The 22,740-nt window shown below is 44.5% G+C and overlaps 2 protein-coding genes across 2 annotated transcripts in view; one reads left to right on the top strand and one right to left on the bottom strand.

Moving 5' to 3' along the window:
• Positions 1-148: 148 nt before the first annotated feature.
• Positions 149-5,674, bottom strand: LOC306932188 (snaclec CHH-B subunit beta-like; the record flags this gene model as incomplete). Its single annotated transcript, XM_079513885.1, has 3 exons — positions 149-185; positions 3,414-3,789; positions 5,626-5,674. 3 exons carry the CDS (start codon positions 5,672-5,674, stop codon positions 149-151), a joined length of 462 nt encoding a protein of 153 aa, XP_079370011.1.
• A 1,230-nt stretch (positions 5,675-6,904) lies between these two features.
• pak1 (p21 protein (Cdc42/Rac)-activated kinase 1) overlaps positions 6,905-22,740 on the top strand; it is an 85,722-nt gene continuing 69,886 nt past the window's right edge. Inside the window, exons 1-2 of the mRNA XM_079514387.1 lie at positions 6,905-7,337; positions 21,897-21,971. The gene's annotated coding sequence lies outside the window, so the exon portion shown is untranslated. The remainder of the gene's footprint in view (positions 7,338-21,896; positions 21,972-22,740) is intronic.

The raw sequence follows: 22,740 nt of genomic DNA, 5'->3' as shown, positions 1-22,740 counted from the left end.
AGCTGGCTGTGTGTGTGTGTGTGTGTGTGTGTGTGTGTGTGTGTGTGTGTGTGTGTGTGTGTGTGTGTGTGTGTGTGTGTGTGTGTGTGTGTGTGTGTGTGTCTGCGGTCTGCAGGCTGCGGCCACCACCACCACCACCACGGGGTCTTTATAAAGTGCAGCTGTGCTCTGCCGTGCAGATGGAGCTGCAGATGGATGGATGGAGAGCAAGAGAGAGCACAGAGCATAGGGTAGCGTTGTGATAGGTAGAGAGCTGCTCACGTAGTGCGGAAGTGACTGAGCTCGCCTATAATAATTAGTTGTGCTCTGCAGTCCGACGGTGTCGCTCGAAGAGAAGAAAAACAGAAATTTGCCACGCGCTTCTGTTTACACTGTAAGAACTTTACAGCATCATGGCTCCGCAAGACTTCTGTAATAGGCGATTTTAGGGGTGACATATGGGGCAATCCCCCCCCCCCCACCCTGGTGGCCAGCTGTTTATTTTATTTTATTATTATTATTTTGTTTTTGAGTGGTGTAAACCACTCCTACAACTGGCTTTGTTAGTTTACGTGTCTGTCTGTCTGTCTGTTTGTACCAAAAAATGAGCATGGTTGCTATGGTCACCCAGTTCACACGGGTGTGATTTAATTACGTCAGACATTACGTCAGACCCCAGCTGATCAGTCTATATAAGACCTTACACCACTCAGTTCACACGGGTGTGATTATTTTATTTATATAATTAGGAATTGAGTTCTCAGGTGTGTTGGGCTATAACGTTTTGGGCGAGCCATTTGTTATAATTTCTCAAAATCTTTAAAAAATCGGTTGTGGTAAAGCAGCTGGACCGGATGGGAACCGGTTCCCAGTTCGAACCCGGGCTCCCCCAGAGTTAGTGTCCAAGTGTCCTTGAGCAAGACACTGATTTCAGGATTCCCAGATGTATAAAAATCTTTGAAATTTACATTTTCGAATGGCCGAAATGTATAGGCTATAGGACTGAAGTGGTTACTGTATGTTTTGTGATAGGCCTAATAATCAAAATCTACAAAGTAACTAAACTAAAGTTTTCAAATAAATGTAGTGGAGTAAATGTGCAATATTTGGATCTGATATGATGTATTGTGATGACCCATCCCATGGGGGTGTGTGTGGGGTTTGTTTGGTTGGATACTAATTGTTGTTCTCTGTCCCTGTGTAGTAGGAGGAGAGCCAGCCTGCTGAGGTGTGTCTTGGGGATTGACACACCTGGTCCCAAGTATCCCTTTGGGTATAAAAGCAGGCTGGCTGAGGCCATTCTCTCTCTCTCCCCTGCACAGGTCACACTGCTTGTTTGGTTATGATGTTTGTTTGAAGTAGTTTCAGTTCAGTTGCTTTCTGCACTCGCACATACAGTCCATGTTCACACAGCCATACACACTTTACACTACTGATATCACTGACCATTCACACCTCATACATTTTGCACCGTTCATGCTTTTTTTAGTTATAAATAAAATAATGTTAATTTTAATCCTGTGTGTCGTCTCCCTTTTTGTCATGATGTGAGCCAATCATGACAGTATAGCAGCATTGTAGCCTATGTAGTGGAGTAGAAATGAATGTATTGGAAATTGGAAATACTGCAATAAGTTAAATACCTACAGATACCTCAAAATTGTACTTAAGTACTGTACAAGTAAATGCACTTTAGTTAGTGTCCACCAGTTCTAGATCATTATGAGAACAACACACATGTTCTGGCTATGCATTCAATGTGAGGGAAGGCTATTATTTACTCTCTCTCACCAATAGATGTCACTGTTGCCTTTTTAATGCGTTCACTTCCAGACATGACCTCAGGTGTTTTTTCTCTCTTGTCTGTGCCAATAATGTGCCCTTTTCTTCTCAATAGAGTTTAATATGAGGGCATATGGTTTGTTGAACTGTATGAGTGAGGATATATGAAGCACGTTATCAATAATGATTCATTTTTCCGGCTACAAATCTGTTCATTGATTTGGTGCATTTGTACAACATAGGCTTGGGCTCAGTGGTGGAAATTTCATTATTACTTTACTATTACTTTGGAGTATTTCCAACTTTGAATACTTTTACTTCTACTCCACTGCATCTCAGAGATAAATATCGTACTTTTTACTCTACTACAATTATTTGAAAACTTTGCAAAACAGACATTATCCACCTAAGCCCTATACTGTGGCTATTTCCAAATTATTTTACTCATTTTTACTGTGACATGCTATGAAAATGAACACAAGTAACACAATTTGAGTAGTTCTTACACCATTGATTGGGCCGGATTCCTCAAAGATGCTAAATGTGTCATTTCAATTGCCAGTGGTGGAAAAAGTAAAGTACTCACATTTAGTATCATCAATACTGCAATGTAGAATTACTCTTTTACAAGTGAAAGTCCAGAATTCAAAATGTACTTGAGTAAAAGGTACAAAAGGTACTTAAAGTACCAAAAGTCAAAGTACTCATTATGCAGAATGTCCGTCCGTCCGTCCGTCCGTCCGTCCGTCCCGAATGAGTTCCATTTTATTTTCTACTGCCCCTTATATCATGAGCTGTGTAAACCGATATTTGGTATAAACACCATTTATTGTTTTACTACTGCCCCTTATATCATGAGCTGTGTCAAACATTATTCATATAAAAACCTTGATTTGACAGAGAGAGACTTTTGACAATAAGATACTACACTAGAGAAAGCATGATGGTACAAACGGACAAAGAAAAACGTGATATTTACATTCATTTTGTTTGAGGGTATTAACCAAACATATTTATGTTTTTATTTTGTGCAGTTTTCTGTTTCCAATAAGTAAATGTGATATTCTTTATTGATGTTTTTTTCTCTTATATTATGATCTTGTAACTATAAGGGATGGGTCTTATGACAAAGACACCAAAATAATGCATTCATTAATTAATGGATTCATACAGTATGCAGGGGCGGCCTTAGGAATCTGGAGGCCCGTTTCAAGACCCCCATAGAGGGTGGAGGCCCGTTTCAATTGAAACTGGTGAAACATAGCAAGGCCTCCTATGACAGTATGACCCCGTTTGAAAACCGTTCAGACACCACTGCTGCTCTAATACAATCACATTTAGTTTAAGAGTTATATTCTTCACAATAGAGACAATACATCATTAACTTCAAGTATACTTCATGTCCAGCCTAGCTAATATTTATAGTTTATTCTAATGAATGTTTCTGAATGTGCTTCACAATGGAGACACTCTCTGAAATGATGGCACCAGTGACCAGTAAACGCACACATTATATTTCATGCTCTTTTATTGTGGGGACTCGGTACAAGTCAGTGAGAGTTGCGTCACACATTTCCACTCAACAACAAGGACACACTTATGTACGAAGTGCACACACGGAAGGTAAAGGAAGAGAACATGAATCGTCACACCACTGTCGCGCACAGTTTGTAAACGCACAGTTTCCATCTCTGCCGGCGTTGGGCTGAAAGCTGTACCACACGGTGTAGTCCACGTCGGTGCAATCGGACCACTTCCACTTGTCCTCCACGTAGAGGTCGTTCAGCCCAATCCAGGTCAGTATGTTGGGTGAGTTGCCATCCTTGATCAGGGTCAGGAGGAAGTCGTGCTCCTCTGCGCTGTGGACGGACGCCAGGTGGGCACCGTCGAGCTGGCAGTTGAGCTCTGCATTGTGCCAGCTCAGCTCCGTGGGCACGTACTTGTAGCAGAGACCGTTGAAGCTGGACCAGTTCTCTGGGCAGCTCCCGCGCTCCAGCTTCAGCTCGGAATAAGAGGGACTGGCGGTGCCTAGTGTACACACACACACACACAGATCAGATGACAAAACAGATTTAATCACTCATTTGTTTTCCCATCCATTCAAGAAAGAAAGAAAGAAAATAAAGGTGCCAAATGAGAGTGATGCCATATAGAGTCATAGACTATAGAGCGTCGCAGTCCCGCCCCCTACCATGGCCCAGGAAATGAATCCCAATGCATTTTTCCCATAGACATTTCAAAAAGTATTTATTTAAAGACGGTTACGCCGCGGACAAAGCCAACTCGAGTCGTGACAACTCATGACAACACAAACATTATTTTGGACCAAACACATAATTACAAAGAAGAAAAACAACAAAAAAAGTGTTGTAACCTGCCGTTTTTTTCTTCTTTCTAATTATTTGTTCGGCCCAAAAAATTGTGTTTGTTGTCATGATTTGTCACGACTCGAGTTGGCTTTGTCCGCGGCGTAAACGTCTTTAAATAAATACTTTCTGAAATGTCTATGAGGAAAATGAACGGAGAATCATTTCCTGGGCCCTGGTAGGGGGCGGGACTGCGACGCTCTATAGAGTTTTCCAAAAATAAACATGTTCAGACGAGTCAGACCAAAGTTCTTTAAAGCAAGGGTTCCCAAACTTTTCAAGCAGTGACCCACCAAAAAGAATCACATTTGAATTTGAAACCCCCCCCCCCCCCCCCCCCACCGCACCCTGACGAGCACTTGGAATAGTAGTAGCGGCATAACATTTAGTTTGACTTGGTTCCACAGATACATAATGTGAAAATAGCTGAACTACAGCCAAACTCGTAGATCGGCTATTTTCGCAATGTCTGCCTCTTTCTTACGCAATATTTGGCCATTTAACCAATTTGGTATTAAAAAAGGTCATAAAAATCATTATATTGTAACTTTAGAAATATGCAGATACTCTGTATACACTTTGTTTACTGTTGAGTAAGAAAACAATGGTGCACATTAAGCTAATCATCTGCATGGGGACCACCCCAAAATCATTTAGGGAGTCCCCTGGGAGTACCGGACCACGGTTTGGGAACCACTGCTATTAAAGAACCTTCCATTTGAATGGTTCTATAAAGAGACACATGGGTCTCTCTTCTTGGTCCTCTCCTTTTCCCCTCAACACCAAAATATCTTTGTCGAAAATAGCAGATCTACAAGCTCACAATGCAACACACTATTTGTGTGCCAGGTCCATCAATTGTAGTTTTATAAGGAAAGAAAGGGGGACCATGCAGGGGGCAGAGAGAGGGAGAGCAAAGAAAAAGAAAAACAGAAAAGAAAGATATCTACAGTATAATACGGTGTACAAGAGGTTAGACATAGTCACATAACGCTGCAACCAAATGATGGTCACGGCCACACAGCCAACTCAAGGTACGGCCACGGAGCCGACTTGGGGACCCAACGCAGCTCCTCCAAGGAAAACAAACAAATTAACGGAGCTGAACGTGAATCCCCCACACCGCCCACCCCTTTTTTCCCTCACTGTATATGTTTCTTTTCCCTTTTTACGTCCATTATGATGAATTCCTGTTCTGTTCTTTGTCTATATAGAAGTGTCTATTTGTACGTCTCTAAATGTTTTTGATGAATTGAACATGGTGGACCCTATTGGAAACAAGTGTAATGCTTAATTGGGTCGTCCACTCACAGTTAACAGCCTTTGTATTGAGTTTGTGCTTGAAATGTACTGTAATTCTGCAAACTGTTAATAAATATTTCAATCAATCAATCAATCAAAAACCCTTACAGTTTGTGACTTCTGAGTGAATCGGAGTTAAGGGTCCTGAAAACCATATGGAACCATTATGAAACAATAAAAGAACAATGTGTATTACCTAGTACCACGAGGCCCAGCAAGCACAGGAGTTGAGGAATCAGCGGCATGTCTCTGTGTCCGTGCAGGATCGAGCTTTGGGTCGGGGGGGGTCTTCTAGAAGGGTGAAGGGTGGTCTGTCTGTGTCTGTCTTTTTAAGTGCTCCACTGGCCCGGCGCCACAGGGGTGCCAGAGGAGGCCTGGCACCCTCCGTTGCAAATGCTGCCCAGTGCCCCACCCTCAGTTTAGGTTTTATCATGTGTTTTACTATATCGTCATTTTCAAACTGCCCCCCCCTATAGCGCCGTCATTTCATCCTGGAGCCGGGCCTGGCTCACCACGCGAGGGTGTCTTCACAGCTGTGGAGTTCACACACCTCATGGTGCACAAAGTGTACCATGTGAGGTCAGGTGAAAACCTCATGTGTTACTTTTCAGGATATCATTTCTAGTTCGGCGACATCAGCAGATCTGCAACACGACACGTTTTGGGCTTGTATATGGGAGGGGAGGGGGGAGACGTTTTTAAAATGATTTCCACTAAACAACTCTAAGGTATATTAATATGATTATGTTCAATGTTGAAAATGAGTGGTATTCTTCCCCTTTAACCACTTCAGCCTTATATACATTTCGGGCCATTTGAAAATAGTCGATCTACAAGTTCACAATGCCTTTGTATACTTGTAGATCTGCTATTTTCAAAATATTTATTTTTATACATTTGAAAGAATTGTGAAGGGACATAGCCTACTTACTGCATAATGAGTAGGCCATACTTTCTACTTTTGGTAGCCTACTTTAAGTACATTTTACTTTTAACTTTGTAACCTAGTAGCCTATTTCTACATTGCAGTATTGATCCTTTTATTTGAGTAAAAAACAATTGAATACTATTTCTTTCCACCACTGATTCTCAATCTCAAAGCAGAGAAGTGGACTCTTCCTTCCTTCCTTCCTTCCTTCCTTCCTTCCTTCCTTCCTTCCTTCCTTCCTTCCTTCCTTCCTTCCTTCCTTCCTTCCTTTCTTCCTTCCCTCGTGTCCCAGACCAGACCACGCCCCCTCATCAGCACAGAGCCAATGGGGAATCTCTCACGCCTATTGAGACCCGCCCCTCCATCCATCCCGTCCCTTTAACAAGACAGACAGTCGGATCCACCAATAGCCAGCCGGCAGGAGCCGGCTCCAGCCAATGGCCGTACGGTACTCCGTGGAGGGGGGGTGAGGGGAGGGCGTTGCCATGTGAGCACTGAGCAGCAACTGAGCATGCTTGCTTCTGTCTGTGTGTGTACTGTACTGTGTATGTGTGAGCGTGCGTGTTTGTGTGCGTGTGTCTAACAATAGCGTTCGCTCGCTAGTATGGATTGGCCAAGCTTTCTTTCTTGGCCCGTAGACGAAATTTAATAAATAAATAAATCGGAAACGGGGCGATACCGTGGCGTGAGCCCGCAGCTCCACAGTGGAGTTGGCCTAGTGTGGACTGTGGACACACACACATCACACACACACACACACACACACACACACACGAGTGGACAGAATACACGAGACGAGACACTCTGCCTGGCTGGGAGGAGGAGGAGTGTGCGTGTGGATTTACCACCACGAGAAACAAGACGCCGCACACACACACACAAGGGGGATATTTTCTTCTTCTTTAGCCCGACCTGCTGCTTGTGGGCAAGAAGAAGAAGAAGAAGAAGAAGAAGGAGAATAAATAAATAAAGACGTGGTGGTGAGTACCGCTATTGTTATTATAATGAGGTCGTTACTTTCATACGTTATTTTTGTAACAATTTACCATTCATATCTATTTTTATTTAGGGGGGGGAGCTATTCTAGCTGCTCCTGCTTCTAGCGTGGCTAGTGTGTACTGTGTGTGTGTGTGTGTGTGAGAGAGAGAGAGAGAGAGAATGAGAGGGCAGTGCAGCGGTGCTAACTAAAGCCCCTGTCTGCGCCGACCGGTGTCGACCCCCCCTCCCCCCAAACATATTTAAAGAACAAGCTATCACATACTGTAGTACACAGTACACACACACACACACACACACACAGGCGGCGAGCGACACTGTAAACGGGCGTGTGCGTGTGTTATGTACTGTGTATGATGTATACATGTTTGTATGGCTGCCTGTGATGGGTCCCATTATGACAGACAGACAGACAGACAGGCAGACAGTGGTGGGTCCCATTATTATTTATATCTATAGCCAACATTTATATATCTATAGATGGATGTATATATGCAGCGCAGGCATGGGTGAACATGTAGGACGCACTGTGTGTGTGTGTGTGTGATTTATTTATATGGTCATTTTACCCCACCGCCCTGGCTGGGGGGTGTCCCCCCTCTCTGTTTTATTATTGATATCACTGGTCAGTTGCTAACAGACAAAACAGTGGACCGCTGGATAGGGGTCAGGCTTTGGTGTGGTCTCACAACTCCAATGAATGAATGAATGAATGGAAAACAAATGAGTGATTAAATGAGTTGGCACTATCTGTTTTGTCATCGTGTGTGTGTGTGTGTGTGTGTGTGTGTGTGTGTGTGTGTGTGTGTGTGTGTGTGTGTGTGTGTGTGTGTGTGTGTGTGTGTGTGTGTGTGTGTGTGTGTGTGTGTGTGTGTGTGTGTGTGTGTGTGTGTGTGTGTGTGTGTGTGTTTTAAACTGAGTGTGTGACTGTGTGTTTAAGCTGATCTGCTATATCTCAGTCTGTGCTATAGCCTCCAGTCCTGTCTATTGATAATAGTCCAGGATTAGATATAGGCCTGTCACAAATTTTACATGATCGCCTAATCGCAGGTTATTTCAGATTATGGCAATTATTTGAGATTATTATCATATTCTGTTTTTGTATGTTTAAGTTATTTGTCATATCTGCCCTGTGCAATTTGTGATTACGAAGCCTATAAATGCAAAACAGAAATTCAATTTACAAAGAAGAACAAAGACATTGTAATACATCAACATCAAATACATCCGAAATAGTCATCATGAATCATACGTAAACTAAGAACCCAACAGTGTAATATCTATATCGTGAAACTATGCGTATACACTATAGAGTGCTATGTCTACATACATTGCTACCCATTTTGGTGTTTTAAACATTGTTATAATTTAGCTATTGAAAAATAGCAGATCTGCAAGCTCATAGCGCGCCACCGAGTGGCGCGCTACGAGCTTGTAGGTCTGCTATTTTTGAAAAATCGTGAAAATATTTATTTCAGAAAACTGGAGGATTTAGAAGTTTTTTTTTTTAAATTTCGACGTCAGGCCTAAATGGGTTAAGTTTAGCCTTTGCATACGCCTGAAAGGTCTCTAAGGCTATAGGGAAAGTGCTACAGGAAGTGAAATGCAAATTGCAAATACAATTTGTAACGTTCCAACGTTCAATGCAAAAAAAAAACAATTAAATCCTTTGGTTATTTGTGTGACAATCAATCGTCAATTTAAATTTGTAACCGTGACAGCCTTAGGATTAGACCCTTTTGGAGCTGCGACCTGACCACTGTCTCCTTTTTCCATAAATATGTCCCAGTGGTCAAATAAACAGGGAATTCCTACAACTACCCCAGATTACATCAAGACAGTTCACTTACAAGGTCTAATTTCCACTCCCTTCGCTCCTTTCACTGCTCCTGTAAATAACTGTAACCTAAATGATTTAGTTCCACATATTTAATGACGCAGCGGTTTGGGACAGTAAAGTGTCATTGATTTAGTGGACGGTCTCCGCCGGGGGCCGCAGAGCTCTCTCTCTAGGAGTCTGAACTTGGCATCCACGAGCGGTGCATTAACAAATGTAACTCCACTCTCATTACCAGACGAAGGGCCTTTTAAAAAACACTTTAATTTCAGATACACATTTCTCACTTCATGCGGGTCTCTGTGTTACTGTATACTGTAGCTTATGTTTCTTTGTTTTCTTTGTTATTCATTAGGTGCTGCCAGACTATCTAAAGAGCCGCGCACGTTCTCGGCTGTGCGCAGCTTCTTTTTCCGAGTTTTTAGACAGCTGGTGGATGGAAATTAAGCTCCACCTCCGCGGACGACTTGCGCGACGGCCAGATTCCCGGAAAAACGCTCTCCTCCGCGCAAGTCGTCCGCGGAGGTGGAGCTTCTTTTCCATCCACCAGCTGTCTAAAAACTCGGAAAATATGCTGCGAACAGCTTAAGACGTGCGCGGCTGTCGACCGTTTTGCGCTTAGGTGTGGAAACACTGTTCGTCTGTCTGTCTGTCTGTCTGTCTGTCTGTCTGTCTGTCTGTCTGTCTGTCTGTCTGTCTGTCTGTCTGTCTGTCTGTCTGTCTGTCTGTCTGTCTGTCTGTCTGTCTGTCTGTCCGTCCGTCTCATTCTCGGTCGGCACTCTGCATTTAGTTTACACAGTGAGTGTGTCACCGCAGACTGGACTATGAATGAACAGGCCTGAACTGTAGTTCAGTTGTTGCACTGCAGGGCAGACGTTGCCCTTTGCTCCCGGCATAAGAACAAGCTATCCTTAATGTCCCTGAATGCATTCCTGGTTAATGAGAAACTCGGGGCAAAGAGAAGAGAAGGTGACTTAAGTGTGTCAGGCCTGATCTTGGAACTGTGCTTAGTACACCACTGTGTACTGTGTACAAGGAAGCTAACGCACACCAAAGTCCTTGTAGCGGTGCCGGCACACAGGAGAAAACTGTAGAGGAAATCTTGAAAAAACAAGAGGGTGACCGCACACGCCAATAGCCAGAGTGCCAATATTTTATTAGGACAGCAGGTAAGACAAAAAATGAATCCAACGTTTCGGCGGTTAAGCCTTCATCAAGCCTTCATTCATTCCCTGATGAAGGCTTAACCGCCGAAACGTTGGATTCATTTTTTGTCTTACCTGCTGTCCTAATAAAATATTGGAACTCTGGCTATTGGCGTGTGCGGTCACCCTCTCCTTAGTACGCCACTTAACATCGACTGGCAAAACATGCATAGTCAACAGAGTCTGTAGACAGGTAGGCAGGTAGGCAGGCATACATTGCAGACAGTAGGTCAGTCAAGGTTTGAACCAAAATAAATTGCAATAGTAATCGTTCAAGGTTTTTTATATGGTCATCCAAATAACATATTAAAAATTGTCAATGAAATAATTAGTGGATCATGGTAAATTCAGGGGCTGAAAGTTGGGGTACCAAATAACAACCTATATAAAGCAACATTTGCACATTTTCATTATGCTTTAAGTAGCATGTGACGTGTCAAACTAGGGGGTTTTCATGATTCTGAACCAATTCCAAGCGGTAGTATTTTAGCCGAAAAGGTATGAGCTGAAGTATAAGCTTTATGCTTCAGCCCATACCTTTTCGGCTAAAATAGTCACTATGTTGACTAAACATTGTAAATTGCTTAACAACCATGTCGTTTTGCACAAAAACACTCATTTCAGAATCATGAAATGAAAACCCCCTAGTTTCACACGTCACATGCTACTTAAAGCATAATGAAAATGTGTAAATGTGACCTTAAATAGGTTGTTAATGGTACCCCAACTTTCCAAATATGACGTAAATTTGTGGCAACAGGCATTCTGATTGGCCAGTATGAGATGATGTACGATGATAAGAGCGCCCCTCACTTCACACAGGTGTGATTTTTTTATATGATATTTGGATGACCCTAAGGCTCATAAAAACCTTGGACTACTATTGCAATTTCTTTTAGCTTAGATTGACTGGCCTACAGACCTCCTGGGCCAGAGCCTTGGTTCAGGACCCAGATATGTGTCCTTACTTACATTCTTATACCACTATATATTATCTGACATCATTGTTATACCATATTATATTATCTTACACTATTACATTTATTATTATTGCTATTGCTACTACTTGTATTTGCCTGTACCTCCTCTCTGTCTCCTCTCTCTCTATGTTTCTCTCTTATTTCTCTCCCTCAACACGGTCGAGAGGCCAGACACCCTACAGTCGGGTTCTGCTTGACGTTTCTTCCAATTAAGGGGGAGTTTTTCGTTAGCGCTGTCGCAAAAATTGCTTGCTCTGGGTGGGATCTCTGTCGGTCCTTTGCTCTACATGTGAAGTGTCTTGAGACGACTTGTGATTTGACACTAACCCATTTTGGGGCGGGAACCCCTTTTTGTGTTTTAAACATTAGGCTATGTTATAATTTTGCTATTTAAAAATAGCAGATCTACAAGCTCATAGCGCGCCACCGAGTGGCGCGCTATAAGCTTGTAGGTCTGCTATTTTTGAAAAATCGTGAAAATGTGGTGCAAATTTGGAATATATATTTTTTTTAACTCAAATCTTTGCTTCTGGGGGGGTCCCTGAAACAACATATTTTCAGATGGGGGTCGGAGGCCAATTACAAATATTTTTTGGGGTCCTTGACATGAAATATTACATAGGAATATCAGAAAACTGTCAGGATTTAGCAGATTTTTTTTTAATTCCGACGTCAGGCCTAAATGGGTTAATATGAATGTGTAAACCCTTGAGTGAATGTTTTATGAAAAGTTTACATCTAGACATCGCATCACACCTTATTCTACAAGTGGCAACCACACTTGCATCATCATTGTAGTTTAACTCTGTGAGTGTACTCAACCACAAGTCCACTATTATATCATGTACACTCTCAGAGTTAACAAAGCCATAATAAGGGTCCCATTTTGGGGCCCCTGGTGGTGGTGGTTCCCGCTTCCCGGACGCTTCCCGGCGTTGAGGAGAAGCAGTGATTTTAGGACATAAATAAATAATGGTTGAACATCAAAGTGATCCAGGGTGTGGTGGTTGTCGTGTTGGCTACGTTGGTGGTGGTGCTGTTAGACCCAGTTACCATGGAGACATGGGCGTGGTTGTGGTGTGTGGGGTGGACTGAGTGTGTGTGTGTGTGTGTGTGCTGTGCATGCGTGCGTGTGTGCATGCGTGCCACTGTTTATATGCAGTCAGTCAGGGTTACTTTTGGCCATCTCGACATTCACAGTCCAGTCAACTGGGGGTGGTTGTACAGTTGACTGATGGGGTCTGCTGCGAGGGGGGTGTGTGTGTGTGGGGGGGGTTGGGGGGGGGGGGGGGGGGGGTACAAGGCGAGTAGTAGAATGTCAGACAGAAGGCAAAGGAAGGGGACATGCTGACGGAGAGAAAGGGTTGGCGACTAGCCCGCCTAGACCAGATTCTACAAATGTCTTCTAAATCCTGACAGTTTTCTGAAAACCCCTATGTTTCTATGTCAGTGGTGCTTAAACCTTTTCATGTCAAGGACCCCCAACATTATGTATTTGGCAGAAAATGTTTTGTACCACCAGGGAGGACCCAAGAGGAAGAATAAGTCTGCACATCGTTTTGAAAGCTCCCCAAAAACTTTATTTACCAAGGCGGGGTAAAAAACACAACGTTTCAGCCTCTGTGGCCTTCGTCTGTTCTGGCATCCGGGGACAGGGAGTGTGCTTAAATCGGTTACTGGTTCTCAATTTTGATATATTTTCTCAGTCAACTACCCAGCCCTATACCGTGTATCATGTACCCTGCTAGAAATAGAGTCCAAAGGGAAGCATGGACACCCCAACAAAAACCTTTCGGTGCATGAACAACTTACCCCCGTACCCCCTGCCTGCCCTGGATCAGATAAAATCCCACCGAAGCATTCTCTGCTGTGTGCTGAGTCCGACCGCGTGTAACTGTGTAACACCCGGGGAATTGAACCTGGGAACCCCTCCGCGTGGAAAGCTAAACATCTTAACCACTAAGCCAAAAGGATATTATATCCCTGTAACTCGGGGAGATATTCGACTCTTTTTTTTTTTTATGTTTTTTTTTTGTGGCTTTCGCCTTTATTTTATATTTTTTTATGGAGGGACAGACAGTAGGCTGACAGGAAATGGGGGGGAGACATGCAGTAAAGGCCGTCTGGATCGGGAGTCGAACCCGCGGCACACTGCCAGACTGGATTACCAGCCAAGGTGCCTGGACCACTGAGCCATGGCCCAGGCCAGATATTCGACTTTTAGCTGAGGCTGTGAGCCACTCTGCTACATCATGTGCTGAGATTTTACAGCGCCAGCGCTATGAGATAACAAAGAATAACGTAATACAGACGGCATGTATACTGTATAGGGCCTAGTCCAGTGGTTTTCAACCCTTTTCATATCGGGTCCATTATTTATTCTGCATTTGAGCCACGGACCACCATTTGATGAGGTTCAGCTTCTCAGACCCAAATTAAAGAATATCGTGTTGTCGTTGGATACGTTTTTGTCCACAATCCCATGCTGTATTAAAGGTATATTCAGTGATTTGACTTAATTCAAATATCACTTATTTTTTATTTTTTGCTGGATAATCCTCCCTACTATAGAGTGTGCTGACCATATAAGGAGTTCCTCCCTGTCCCCAGTGAGCCCCTGGGGTCAAAAAACCCTAGTTTCAGTTTGGGTGGCGGGTGGCAAAACCTTCATCCAATCAGGATGAGAGGGGCCTTCCTCCAATCATGATCAAGTGGGGGCGGGCCTTGGTGCACATGCTGTTGGCCTGTTGCACTTCCCCCCCACTGTAGAGCGTGCATGTGCACATTTTGTTACCGGGGCGAACTGGGTGGTTTTCCAAATCACCCAAATCACTGAATGCTCCTTTAATGTTTGTACCATTAAGCCATTTAGGCCTGACGTCGAAATAAAATAAATAGTCTTCTGAAAGAATATATATATTCAAAGATTTGTGCCGCATTTTCCCGATTTTTCAAAAATAGCAGACCTACAAGCTCGTAGCGCGCCACTCGGTGGCACGCTACGAGCTTGTAGATCTGCTATTTTTCAATAGCTAAAGTATAACATAATGCTTAGTTAAAACACCAAAAGGGGTTCCCGCCCAGAATGGCTTAAGAGAGATAACAGGCAAACATTGATCAAAATAACAAGCATTCTCTAATTCTGTTGACTCATAAATTAAGTAATGCAAATGTTTAACAATAAATGAACTCTTGAGAGAGCGTAAAATGAAACCAAATATTTGCTTCCATTTTACGCGCTCAAGAGTTGATGATCTAATAAGGGTCGATTTAATTTGGTTATACCAACTCTCCCATCATTTGGCCCGGGGAGTCGGGGACCACCTCCGGCCCGGACCGCTGGTTGAACATACCACCTAGTCGGCCTAGTCGATGAACCACAGAGGTCAAGTTCATGCGGTTAAACCCCCCCGTACTCTACTGTGTGGCCCAGGGGGACTGAAACGAGACCTTAATTAAAGACCTCCAGTCTGGAAGCTTTGATCCTAAGCGGGTCTGATGCATGTAGGTCTGTTAGAGAAAGGACTCACTCTGTGGTGATGCATGTAGGTCTGTTAGAGAAAGGCCTCACTCTGTGGTGATGCATGTAGGTCTGTTAGAGAAAGGCCTCACTCTGTGGTGATGCATGTAGGTCTGTTAGAGAAAGGACTCACTCTGTGGTGATGCATGTAGGTCTGTTAGAGAAAGGACTCACTCTGTGGTGATGCATGTAGGTCTGTTAGAGAAAGGACTCACTCTGTGGTGATGCATGTAGGTCTGTTAGAGAAAGGACTCACTCTGTGGTGATGCATGTAGGTCCGTTAGAGAAAGGACTCACTCTGTGGTGATGCATGTAGGTCTGTTAGAGAAAGGACTCACTCTGTGGTGATGCGTGTAGGTCTGTTAGAGAAAGGACTCACTCTGTGGTGATGCATGCATGTAGGTCTGTTAGAGAAAGGACTCACTCTGTGGTGATGCATGCATGTAGGTCTGTTAGAGAAAGGACTCACTCTGTGGTGATGCATGTAGGTCTGTTAGAGAAAGGACTCACTCTGTGGTGATGCATGTAGGTCTGTTAGAGAAAGGACTCACTCTGTGGTGATGCATGTAGGTCTGTTAGAGAAAGGACTCACTCTGTGGTGATGCATGTAGGTCTGTTAGAGAAAGGACTCACTCTGTGGTGATGCATGTAGGTCTGTTAGAGAAAGGCCTCACTCTGTGGTGATGCATGTAGGTCTGTTAGAGAAAGGACTCACTCTGTGGTGATGCGTGTAGGTCTGTTAGAGAAAGGACTCACTCTGTGGTGATGCGTGTAGGTCTGTTAGAGAAAGGACTCACTCTGTGGTGATGCGTGTAGGTCTGTTAGAGAAAGGACTCACTCTGTGGTGATGCGTGTAGGTCTGTTAGAGAAAGGACTCACTCTGTGGTGATGCGTGTAGGTCCGTTAGAGAAAGGACTCACTCTGTGGTGATGCATGTAGGTCCGTTAGAGAAAGGACTCACTCTGTGGTGATGCATGTAGGTCTGTTAGAGAAAGGACTCACTCTGTGGTGATGCATGTAGGTCTGTTAGAGAAAGGACTCACTCTGTGGTGATGCATGTAGGTCTGTTAGAGAAAGGACTCACTCTGTGGTGATGCATGTAGGTCTGTTAGAGAAAGGACTCACTCTGTGGTGATGCATGTAGGTCTGTTAGAGAAAGGACTCACTCTGTGGTGATGCATGTAGGTCTGTTAGAGAAAGGACTCACTCTGTGGTGATGCATGTAGGTCTGTTAGAGAAAGGACTCACTCTGTGGTGATGCATGTAGGTCTGTTAGAGAAAGGACTCACTCTGTGGTGATGCATGTAGGTCTGTTAGAGAAAGGACTGATGCATGACGTACTGTAGTTCTGTTGGACTCTGCTCTCTGGTGCTAATAGTCAGACCAACGCCGGGCCTGATATCTCAGCTGTGTGTGTGTGATGCGTGTGTGTGGCTGAATGCTTGAGTGCTTAAGTATTACATTCACTCACACACCCTGTAGCCCTGCATCCATAGAGACTGGGATTCTGTGCGTGTGCGTGTGTGCGTGTGTGCGTGTGTGTGTGTGAGTGTGTGAGTGTGTGAGTGTGTGAGTGTGTGTGTGTGTGTGTGTGTGTGTGTGTGTGTGTGTGTGTGTGTGTGTGTGTGTGTGTGTGTGTGTGTGTGTGTGTGTGTGTGTGTGTGTGTGTGTGTGTGTGTGTGTGTGTGTGTGTGTGTGTGCTGAGTGTTCTCATATGGGTGAGCTGACGATGTTACAGTTTAGTAATTAACACGATCAGGCTCCATAAAATCTAGGTGTGTCTCTCTCTTCCCTGATCTCTCTCTATATGTAGCTCTCAATTTGATTTTATATTTAAGTCAAAGTGTTATTTTAACTTAGTTTTCTAGTGATTGGTGAAACATCGTCCTCTCTCTCTCTCTCTCTCTCTCTCTCTCTGCGCTTTGCTCTGTTCTCGTGAGGAGGAGTGAGACCTCTCTGGAGACGCTGTCATCACAGCTAACCTGCTCACTGAACCAACAATAATATACACTGGCTATAAATATACCCCTCTCTCTCTCTCTCTCTGTCTCTGTCTCTCTTCCTCATGACTCAGCGATATTTTACCTGTAAGGGCGACCCAGGTCAGGCGGTATAGGGTATAGCAACCCTTATTATTTATTTATTTATTTACTTATTTTATTGGCGTCGTCATGGATGGACGCCAGTAAACTAAAGTAAATCACGTCAAATCAGCATACCATGTCGTCCACATTTTCCCCTTTTCAACCTCTCTCTCCTCCCTTTCCTGTCCTCGTCTCTCTGTCAGATCGAAAGGTCGTCTTACCGTCTCCACCGTTCTGTCTGTTCGTCTGTGTCTGTCCGTCCGTCTGTCCTCTGTTTCTGTCTTATCATCGTCACTGGCAGGTGGAAAACCTTGTATGTCAGGAAATGGAACAAACGTTTTCTGGGAGCATTGTGAGCATTCTGTACATCGGCTATTTGAACTATACTTTCACTTTCAACTAAATACATGTACTTATGTACAGTTTTGAGGTTGTTTTTTTTGTACTTGAGTATTTCTAATTTCAAATACATTTACTTCTACTCCACTACATCTCCGATCCAAATATTGTAAAGTGCAAACTTTAGTTACTAGTAACTTTGTAGATGTTATTATTATTATTATTATTATTATTATTATTATTATTATTATTATTATTACAAAACATACATTAACCACTTCTGCTCTGTAATACAGCTTTAATTTGCACCTTTTTCATGACATGAAATGCAGCTCAAGGGGGCATGGTGGCACAGCCGGTAGTGCTGGCGGCGTGTTCCCTCCTCTGCGTCATCAGTGCGCATACCCTGGGTGGAGTTGGCAAAAGGACCGCTATGAGCTTGTAGATCTGCTATTATTGGAAAATCGTGATAATGTGGCGCAAATCTTTGAATATATATTCTTTCCGGAACAACATATTTTCAGATGGGGTGTCGGCGGGCCAATTACATTACAGCTTTTGGGGTCCTTGACATGAACATCTTTGAGAACCACTGACATAGAAACATAGGTTTTTCTGAAAACTCATCACGATTTAGAACTTAAGACATTCGTAGAATCTGGTCTCAGTCCTAAATGGGTTAATTGATTTAGCAGCAATGTATAAAGCTAGTTTGTGTAAACAGCAAACTGTGTCGTGTGTAGCTCTATTGGTACGATAAGACACTCCTGACATGGTTGAAGTATGCATATTAAAAAATACATAAAGAACGGTCACAACTCAACCTAGATACGACAAACACGTGGACCATGCGACGCTGACTGTAATGATCGTGATTATTATCGACGATAATCAATTTTCACTCTGCTGTCCCTGCATTCTGTTCACTGTCTTGGACCCCCCCCCCCCCCTCTCTCTCTCTCTCTCTCTCTCTCTCTCTCTCTCTCTCTCTCTCCTCATTAAACTTCATCTATCCTGTTGGAGAGAGAGATCCATACAGACTGTTACCCAGCCAGTGCTACCGGTCAGTCTGCTGAGTGCACTGCTGACCATGCCATGACACCGGCCAGAGCTCTCTCTCTCTCTCTCTCTGTACCACCCCCCCCAAAAACCGGATATTTTATTTATTGTTTTCTTGACTCAACAGCAAATTATAACTTCTTTTAAAAAACGATTTCATGGATACATGAAGAAATTCCATAAACACATACACACACGGCGTCGGGCGCGCACACACATGCCTCCTCCAAATTTGGGAGGTGTGACCGGTCAAGCGTGTCGGCCTATCCTCTGCATGCCCTCTCTCTCTCTCTCTCTCTCTCTCTCTCTCTCTCTCTCTCTCCCCCCCCCCCTCGGAAGATCTTAGTGTGTCGTCCCCCCATGCAGCGTACACCAAAGTGTGTGTGTGTGTGTGTGTGTGTGTGTGTGTGTGTGTGTGTGTGTGTGTGTGTGTGTGTGTGTGTGTGTGTGTGTGTGTGTGTGTGTGTGTGTGTGTGTGTGTGTGTGTGTGTGTGTGTGTGTGTGTGTGTGTGTGTGTGTGTGTGTGTGTGTGTGTCTGAATGCTTGAGTGCAGTATTACGTTCACACCCTGTAGCCCTGCATCCATAGAGACTTGGGATTCTGTGCACGAGTCTTTGTGCATGTGAGGGGTGTGTACTGTGCGGGTGTGTGTGTGCGTGCGTGCGTGCGTGCGCGCGCGTGTTCTCTTATGGGTGAGCTGATGATGTTTAGTAATAAACACGATCAGGCGACTCTCCATAAAATGTAGGTGTGTCTCTCTCTGTCGCATTAGTTGTTAGTTGCTAATACATGTAGCAACATAATTCTTGAATAAGATTTTGAAGGTTTTCAGAAGGCGTTTTTAGAATCGGCCTCAGGTCTAAATGGGTTAAAAAATAGCGGAGATAGTTGATCTACAAGCTTGTACGGTACGTAGATCTGCTATCTGAGTCTTCTACATCCTGACAGTTCTCTGAAAAAGCTATGTTTCTATGTCAGTCGTTCTTAGGTTTTTCAAAAATAGCAGACCTACAAGCTCATAGCGCGCCACTCGTGGCGCGCTATGAGCTTGTAGATCTGCTATTTTTCAATAGCTAAAGCATAACATAATGCTAACACCAAAAGGGGTTCCCGCCCAGAATGGGTTAAAAAATATATATATGAAAATCTTTCAACATGGACACAATTTTTGACAAAGTTTCAGATTACCTCAAATAATTGCGATTAGACGATTATGTAATAATTGTGACATGCCGTAGACCGACAGAGGACCAGCCCAGTGGCCTTGTGGTTAGAGTGTTCGCCCTGGGACTGGGAGGCCGGCGTTCGATCCCCGCCCCGGGTTATACCAAAGACTATAAAACATGGGACCTAATGCCTCAGCATCAGGGGTTGGTTTGGGGCTAAGTCCCTGCGACATACCAGCGTCTTGTCTTGTCCAGGGGGTGTACTTGTACATCAAGCTGCCTGACGCTACAGAAACGGCAGACAGACTCGCCGGTTAGCTACAAGCAAACAAACTGGGCATCCCTCTGTCGGGTCTTTCGAAAGCCCACATGGGTTGTGCAAGGACGCGCTGTGATTGGCCAGTAGCCACTTTGAGTAGGCGTCGGGCCAAATCAGAACATGATTTACTATTCTCTGCCTGTGTCGGGTCGCAACTCCCGAGTCCCAACGAGGCTGAGTCGGCTAAGCGAACTCCGCAACGTTCGTCATGGCAACTCACATGCTTTAGCTCGCTCGGTGGTGTCTTGTGTGGCTCAAGTTCGCTTGAGACGGCGGGCCACCGTTGCGGTCTAGTCCATAGTCATATTTTTAAGGTCTAGTCCGCAGTTGGCCACAGAAGCGGGGCGTGGGTAGGTTGTTCCAGAGCATGGGGGGCGGCTCCCCTAGTCCTTTTGTTGGTTTCAAGGACGGTTAGTAGTAGTTGCAAGCACCTGAGGGAAGGCTGACCTAGACCCGTGTACAGGGAATTACTATAGAATAGTCTCATTGTGAGGAAATTAAGGCATGGATGGCTATGTCTAATTGTTGTCGGGGGGGAAATGGGGCTCAACCTTGGCGAGGAGTCTGAGTTGAAAGTAGCTAGCTTTGACGACGGAGCTGATGTGTTAGTCCATTGTAAATGTGCTGTCAACGATTACAGCAAGGCTTTTGGCGGCGGAGCACATATTGGGGGTGAGGGGGTGGGGTAATAAGGGACGTGTCAGTATCTGGTCGGAGACGATGATCCCGGTTTTGTTTTGATCGAGTGTCAGAGCATTGATGACCGAAAGAATAACGTTGCATATGCAAGTGGCCGAGAGAAAGGAGTTTCCTTCGACTGGTGGCTGGCATCTCCTTTAAAGATGGGGTGAGAAGTTCGCCTGGAAAGCAGCCAACTTAGGTGGTTCGGGCATCTGGTTAGGATGCCTCTCGGGCGTCTCCCTAGGGAGGTCCTCGATGCATGTCCCACTGGGAGGAGACCCCGGGCAGATCAAGGATCAGATGGACTGATCAAATCTCCAAAATTGTCTGGGAGTACCTCAGGATCACCAAGGATGAAGTTACTAAATGTTGCTCTGGAGAGAGAAGTCTGCATGGAGCTCTCTGCTGGAGCTGTTGCCCCCGCGACCCGACTACTGATAAGCGGTTGAAGATGGATGGATGGATGAACATTGATGTCCATCCATGTTTTTGACCTCCTCTAGTCTGAACAGCCGTGGAGTGGTTTTGGAAGGAATGGTTTGAGTCTGGTTTTATAGATCTGGACGAAGTCGTGGCACATTCGGTCGAAGGAGTTCAGAGATGGAATCACCATTGGAAATATCATCTATCTCTCTCTCCATCTCTCTCACACTCTCTCTCACACACACACACACACACGCACACACACACACACACACACACACAGGGATGAGCATAACGCAGTTAATCAGAGATTAGTTACACATTCCTTAACCGTAATCTATTGGTACATCTGGATTACTTTATGGCTCTGGAGGAAACACCACTCTCTCTCTCTGTGTGTGTGTGTGTGTGTGTGTGTGTGTGTGTGTGTGTGTGTGTGTGTGTGTGTGTGTGTGTGTGTGTGTGTGTGTGTGTGTGTGTGTGTGTGTGTGTGTGTGTGTGTGTGTGTGTGTGTGTGTGTGTGTGTGTGTGTGTGTGTGTGTGTGTGTGATTTGTTGTACTTAGGTGTAAATGCGTGGACAGCTGTAGGCCAGCAATCTATTGTACACAATTTGTAAATGGCAGATTGTAGTTCTTTAAAGTTTAAACACCCTCTCCTACACCCTCCCTCTGAGCTTTCCTACTCTGTCTCTCCTACGCTGTCTGTCTCTCAGCTTTCCTACTGTCTGTCTCTCCTACCCTGTCTGTCTCTCAGCTGTCCTCTCTCTCCCTCTTCCATATATTTTGTCTCACCTCCTCTCTCTCTCTCTCTCTCTCTCTCTCTCTCTCTCTCTCTCTCTCTCTCTCTCTCTCTCTCTCTCCCTCTTCCATATATTTTGTCTCACCTCCTGTCTCTCTCTCTCTCTCTCTCTCTCTCTGTGTGTGTTTCAGGCTGATCATTGGACCCCGTTGCTCTGCATTCTCTTTCTCTGAGAAGACGAGTGACCTCAACAGGACAATTAAACGGTAAACACGGCCTCAGAGTCCTAAACGCTGTTCTTAACCTCACTCCAGTTTAGTAGTGCGGTGGTACTGGTCCCGTTGTTGAGTTAAACACTGTTATTGGCCTCATTCCAGTTTAGTAGTGTGGTGGTACTGGTCTCACTCCAGTTTAGTAGTGCGGTGGTATACTGGTCTCACTCCAGTTTAGTAGTGGTCTCACTCCAGTTTAGTAGTGGTCTCACTCCAGTTTAGTAGTGGTCTCACTCCAGTTTAGTAGTGGTCTCACTCCAGTTTAGTAGTGGTCTCACTCCAGTTTAGTAGTGGTCTCACTCCAGTTTAGTAGTGTGGTGGTATACTGGTCCCATGTTGTTGTTGGTTCATCGTTGCCTTGCTCAATTGTACCTTGGCAGGGATAAATGGTAAATGGTAAATGGTGCATTTATATAGCGCCTTTATCCAAGGCACTTTACAGAGATTGTGCATTACATTCACCCATTCACACACACATACATACACCGATGGCAGCGGAAACCATGCAAGGCACCAACTAGCACATCGGGAGCAATTAGGGGTTCAGTGTCTTGCTCAAGGACACTTCGACAGTAACTCTGCGGGAGCCCGGGTTCGAACTGGCAACCTTACGGTTACCATCCAGGCACTCTACCCCTGAGCCACCGCCGCCCCTATAGGATATAGGTAGCATTTGAGCCAGTGATTTATCCACTTAAACCAGGGGTTTTCAACCCTTTTCATATCAAGGCCCATTATTTATTCAGCATTCGAGCCACGGACC

Source organism: Electrona antarctica (genome assembly GCF_951216825.1).
Source record: "Electrona antarctica genome assembly, chromosome: 11".
NCBI lineage: Eukaryota > Metazoa > Chordata > Actinopteri > Myctophiformes > Myctophidae > Electrona > Electrona antarctica.
This window is presented reverse-complemented; position numbering and strand designations above follow the sequence as displayed.